This window comes from Poecilia latipinna, unplaced genomic scaffold, assembly GCF_001443285.1.
Source record: "Poecilia latipinna isolate Pla-1442-1.1 unplaced genomic scaffold, P_latipinna-1.0 Scaffold944, whole genome shotgun sequence".
Classification (NCBI taxonomy): Eukaryota; Metazoa; Chordata; class Actinopteri; order Cyprinodontiformes; family Poeciliidae; genus Poecilia; species Poecilia latipinna.
Genome location: NW_015113560.1, coordinates 102983 through 108904, shown reverse-complemented (window position 1 = coordinate 108904; position 5922 = coordinate 102983). Strand labels below are relative to the sequence as shown.

The window sequence follows — 5922 nt, the reverse complement described above, 5'->3', positions numbered from 1 at the left end:
AACGCTGAACTGATGCGGTGAAGCTACCAGTAGCAGAAGCTAATAAATACTTAAGAGAAGAAGCAGAGCTGCCATCGATACAGTTGCAGCCAGGCATGATTTAATGTTACACAATACAGTTTTAGGAAGTTACTCAAAGTCTAACTGGTATTATTGTGATTGTAAGGTGTAAAGTTTACCTTCGACCAAACGCCCCCCCCAAAGGAATCCCAGCGCCCCCCTTTTGTAAAAATTTCCACCAGCTTCCCGTCTTGTCCCCTTTCCTTTGCCCAGCCCCACTTGTTTTTAATTCCTTTCTCAAGTAAACGTGTTTCTTTACCGGGTGAGACAAACTCCATCTTCTTTCATATCGCATTTGATTTAACCGCCGAACCGAGCGCATGCGCTTCTTTTCTACAAACCGTTTTACAGTCATTGGTCAAGAACACGGGAGCTAGAATTCTGACTGGCAGACATCTTTGTCTATTATCTACAGTTTAGTTGAGGCGGGCCGTTTGGTCCAATGCTCGCTTTGCCTGAAAAGCCGGAAATCTCTTTAAGCTCTGTACATGAGGATAGCGGTGTAAAAACAATTGCCCTTAAACAATTTCTATGTTGGAATTTTCAGTTGTTTCATACTAAATAGGTAAGTGACTTTTAGATATTTGGAAGGATACAAAAACAATGACTTGACAGCCGGATTTTCAGATAAACTGAAGCTTAAAGGTGAAAATTTTAATAGACAGTTTTTACTGTACCTAAAAACATATTGTCAATCTGGTTGTCAATCTGCAAGACTATATTTTATTCATAAAAAATACAATGTTTTACAGGACCTTTTACATGAACCTTCCAGGAAGTTGAGCCTTTTTACTCTATTGAGCTATTAGCAAATGACATAATACCTTTATTTTTATAAATTAGCATTGGGCAACATTTCTTTTTAATATTGCTAAGCATTCCCCTCAAAAAATGAATAAATTTAACACAGATCTTTAATGTTTCATAACTATACATATAACAGGTATGTATATTTTGAGGGCGTTCTAACATACTTTTAACATTAACTTCTTAGATTAACAGCACACTTTTAAGTTTCTGTTTGACTAAACAATAAGATCAATGCTTTATGTAGCTGTGCCTTGGTAAATGCAGCAAACAAGCTCAAGCATCACCATAGCAGAGGGATTGTTTACGTCTATGAATCGTAATCACTGGAGTCCCTCTACTAAACGCAGGGCACTGCTGCAGAAAAATCAACTGCTGTAAAGCAGAAATGGCAGGTAAATAACATTTAACAGCAAGTATGCTTGCAACACAAAACAAGTTTAATGTTTGAAGGCTCATATTTGCAGCATATTTCAATGGTAATATTCAAAGTCTCATATATTTTAAGACCGTTTTGGATCCCAATAAAGTCACAGGTATGAAAGGAAGATCATTTTGATGTGAGGTTTTACCTCTCCAGAGCATCTTCTCCACCTCTTCTTCTGCGGGAACGCTCGGCACCAGGTTTGTCATACTCATCAAAGTCAAAGTCTGCAACAGAGAAACAGTTTCTAAATATACTACCAATTGCAGTTCTGCAGTAAAACATATCATCTTTAATACCAGTTTAGATATTTAATTGTTTTTGGATAACAATAGTATTTTCTCATTTAATAATTCAAGTGAGCTACTTTAGTATCAAGGAACAAAAAGGGACAAGATTTTATGTGAAAGCTTCAATGAATAAATTAACAAATCAGCAACAGCTCATAAAACGCTTCATCTGCAAACAATCTTGCATAGACATAAAATTACTAGCAATGAATTAAAACAAAATACAGTTACATGATTATTGTCAAGCACTGCAACTTAAGATATTGTCTATTAATACTCAATATCTAATAATAGTAGAGTTCAGCAACTCCAATCTTTGTCAACACTAACACTGATAATATTATCCTGATAACGGAAACTTCAAGAAACAATCTAACTTTTGATGTTAACTTAACATTTACGAACATGGCCATAATAACTGAACCGCTGGAGGCACAAGGCATAACGAAGAGCTACAAAGTTGAGGGCCAGATATTAGAAATCCAAAGCAAGATTGGCCATTCTTTCTTCACAGCAACTGGTCCAGGAGGATTTTTGTGCTATGTGATGAAATTTCTACCCTGTGAATAACATTTACAAGTGCAGAAGTGTTCTTAGCTAATGTGTTTTTAGCTACTTAATACCAAACTTTAATTAGCTTACACTTCTGTGTATGAGCACCCTTGAAGCAGCTTTTAATATATGCCCTAAAGACATTTAGAAAAGAGAGGAAAGAGAAATGAGTGGAAACTTAAAAAAAAATAGGTTAATGAGATGGAGACAAGTTTCACCACAGTACTTCAGCATGTATCCTAAATGTACTTTAAGTTTAACTTTTTAGATTAGTTCAAGACTTTATTTAATTCTCTGTCTGAATCATGAAAAGTTGCTCACTGATGTTGATGGAGAATACTTTTTAGGTTCAACCATGACATTTTTAAAAACTGCAACTATGGCAAGCAGTCATATGCAGGTTGACTTAGCATTGGTACATCTGAGTATTGCAGACATACCAACGCTATAGCAAACACATACCAATTTACTGAGAACAAAACTTGACAACATTTTTTTTTTTTATTCTAGGTGTGGAACTTAGAGCACATACATTTTTCAATTTGTAACATAAAAATCTAAAAAATTAGAAAACAACAGCACAAAAAAGAGGTCAGAATACTGCCAGTAGCATAACTGTGCATCTGGGATCACTTAAAAATAATAAAAACAAAATGTTTCAAAGCTACAAACCTCAATGAATAAGAAGAATGCAGACTCTGTTACGTCAGACTTTAGCCTTATTTAAAAACTCAAAACTAAAATGTAGAATGGGAACACCAACAACTGGGTGCACCCTTAATACATGCATAAAGATTTTCCAGGTTTATAAATATATTCAGAATCTGAATGCATATACTTTGACCCTAACCCTTGTCAAACGGCGGTTTGACTAAAGAAGTTTTAAAGGTTTGAGTCCTTGTCAAATGGCGGTTTGACTAAAGTCCAACAGAAGGAAAGGCTTGTAGAGCCTCTTATTTTCAAGGAGACCCCATAAGGGCAAGTCCTCATGTGGATAATGTTTTTATTTTTCATTTTATTGATTTATTTTTTTTTATCTCTTTATCTTTAATTTCTTTTTATTTCTCTTTCTCACTGTTTCTTTTTCTTAAAATCTCTCTCTTTCTCATTGTTTATTCAATGTCACATGCTGTTTTTATTTTAATCATGTAAAGCACTTTGAAATGCCTTGCTGCTAAAATGTGCTATACAAATAAAATTTGATTGATTGATTGATTTAGATGTTGCTTCAACACTTCCACATGACATTATTTCCTAATGCAATCTATTTTAGGGTGCACCAGTTCCTCCTGAAGCAACCCCATACTTCGCAGATGGATTGGTGTTCTTAGGCTTACAAGCATCCGATTTTATCCTACAAGTGTAACATGGTCCTTACAACCAAACAGTTCCACTTTGGAATAATCAGCAATTTATTTTGGACATGTCTCTTAAATAAAGGTGTTTGTCCCTGTGCTCATTCGCAAACTGAAATCTGACATTTTATGCTTCTTTCCTAAAATTTAAAAAAAAAGAAAGCAGTCTGTTCCAGGTGTTAAAATACAGCCACAGGTCGGCCTCCAATTAACTCAGCTGTGTCAGTTAACTTGGCAGAATTTTCCAAAATCATGGAAAATTTATTTAAAGAGACATTAATCATTCTGTATATAAACTTCTGATTTTGAAGACATTAATAAGGTGTATTCTCGCTGTCATTATTGCGCATTTACTAAAAAGATAAAAAAAAAATGTATTCTTTTACACTGTACTACACCATTACCCTAAAATACAGATACTTACCAAAACAACCCTCAATCAAACAGTAATGAGATGGAAATAGTAATGGAAACAACACTGCGCATTCCTTGTAATAAAGTCAAATTTTACCACTCAGTAAGTTTTTTTTTTTTTGCCCTTAAGGTTTTTAAATATCAAGCTTAATACATAATTTAACTAATTCATTCATTTATTTAAAAATGGTGTATAATCTGTATACAATTATTAATGCATCTATATGTGCACAGTAATGTTATTTTGGGTGAGCTAAGAACTACACTGGTTTTAAATCTAACGTGCTTTGAGGCTTCTAATGCCCCCAATAATCTAAACCAAGTAAACACAACAAGCCTCGAGTAAAAACACTCCGTAAATTGTCTCACAGATGGATGGTACCCTCTTGGACACGTTTTTAGTTCAACTTTACATACAAAATATAACATTGATTAAAAAGGTCTCAGCATGTTACATGTTCCATTGCACGTCAAATCAATGGTTGTAAACTAACATTGTGAAAGTAAAGCTAGCTGTCGTACGATATTAAAAGCGGGCTACACATTAAAGGAAAACAGGCCAAATACATAACACCAAATAAATAACAGTAATATAAATGTAAAACCACTAAACATCACGTTACTTTGGGGTTATATCAGCCATTCTAAAGTTGACAGATTTTTCTTGCAAGTTGTGCACCAATTTAGATGCTAGCTTGCGTGCTAGCTGGCATGTAATTGTTTCGTTCTTATAGCCTCAACGTGATTGAAGTAGTTTATTAAATTGATTATTATCACGTTTACAAAATTAGCTGTGCTATGTTGTTATTAGCGTTGTTAACATTTTTGATGTTTTACATTCCGTCGCTGGTCTACAACACGGCCTACAACCTTGGCTGCAGCCTCCTTAAAAGCTGCCATTAGCATTAGCTAGCCATGTTAGCTTACAGCTAACTTAGCATTTTTAGGTCAAGAAAAAAAAAATACTCACCCTGAGCGTCGGCTGCCATTGTGCAAAGCCCAACCGCTTAATGTTTACAGAAGCAGTGGGTGCATTTAATACTCAGAACGTCAACATTATGATAGCTAACAAACGGAGTAGTGTGGAATAGCGTCTATACAGTAGCAGTCTCTCCCCACGACGACGGTACAAACATGGCAGAGACAGGTTTGCGGCAATGATGCATTGGGGGGTGGAGAGACAAGCAGGTCCTTCGATCTTTTTTGCTGCATAGACCCACTGGATGCACTTCTAACGGTAACAAGAACACGTTGCACTATTGCATTAGGACGGATGCACAATTTATTTTTAATTCACTACTATTAAAGCCCATATGTGTGAACTGCTTAGAATGATCAAGAAACTCAGAGGCGTTGCAATGATATGAAGATATTGGGTGCTTAAGCCACCCTATGTGTTTGTTTATTTATTTCAATGAATATTTTCAATATTTTTCAGAAGAATTCATACTTCTTGAGCTTATCAAGACTTATAATGCTTACTGGGATATTATGTGATTGGTCAAAACAGTGAATTGAAGGGAGATGACACAAGGTTTTCAACATTTTCTACCAATAGAAGTCCGAAACGTGTGGTGTGATAGAAATGTAACACCTCTCACAGAACCAGGGGAAAGATAAAGTCTGGTCCGGCCAGCTCACAATTTGAAAAAGTTGCATCAGTGTGCCCATCGTTCTTTCCTACTGAAACATCTGAGTTTCCCTAAATAATTTGTACAAGTTTTGTAAACATGTAGTGTCTTTTGGGGTTACCATGTTTTATGATGCTATCTATATACTGAGGGACAAGAACACACTTGGAGAAGCTGAAAGAAGAGCAGGATCTGTCTGCAGAATAGTACACTATTTATCTATAAAATATAAGATGTATGCGCATGAATAATACATAGAAAAAATGATGGTTTTATTAAGCTATGCAGTCTCACTGCTGTGAACACAAACAACATATAAATATAGACTGTGGGAGAACCACAGTGCTGGTTCTGTTGGACCTCAGTGCAGCTTTCGACACTGTTGACCA

General features: G+C 35.5%; 1 protein-coding gene across 3 annotated transcripts in view; it reads right to left on the bottom strand.

The window, feature by feature from the left end:
* Nucleotides 1-5082, bottom strand: part of rbm33a (RNA binding motif protein 33a) — a 37624-nt gene extending 32542 nt beyond the window's left edge. The window contains exons 1-2 of one of the 3 annotated variants that reach the window (XM_015049382.1): nucleotides 4873-5082; nucleotides 1440-1518 (exon numbers count right to left, since the gene is read on the bottom strand). In XM_015049382.1, coding sequence (XP_014904868.1) covers nucleotides 1440-1518; nucleotides 4873-4891 — 98 coding nt within the window. In that variant the 5' untranslated portion in view covers nucleotides 4892-5082. The remainder of the gene's footprint in view (nucleotides 1-1439; nucleotides 1519-4872) is intronic. The other 2 variants (XM_015049380.1, XM_015049381.1) reach the window with 2 other exon arrangements.
* Between the last annotated feature and the right edge of the window lie 840 nt (nucleotides 5083-5922).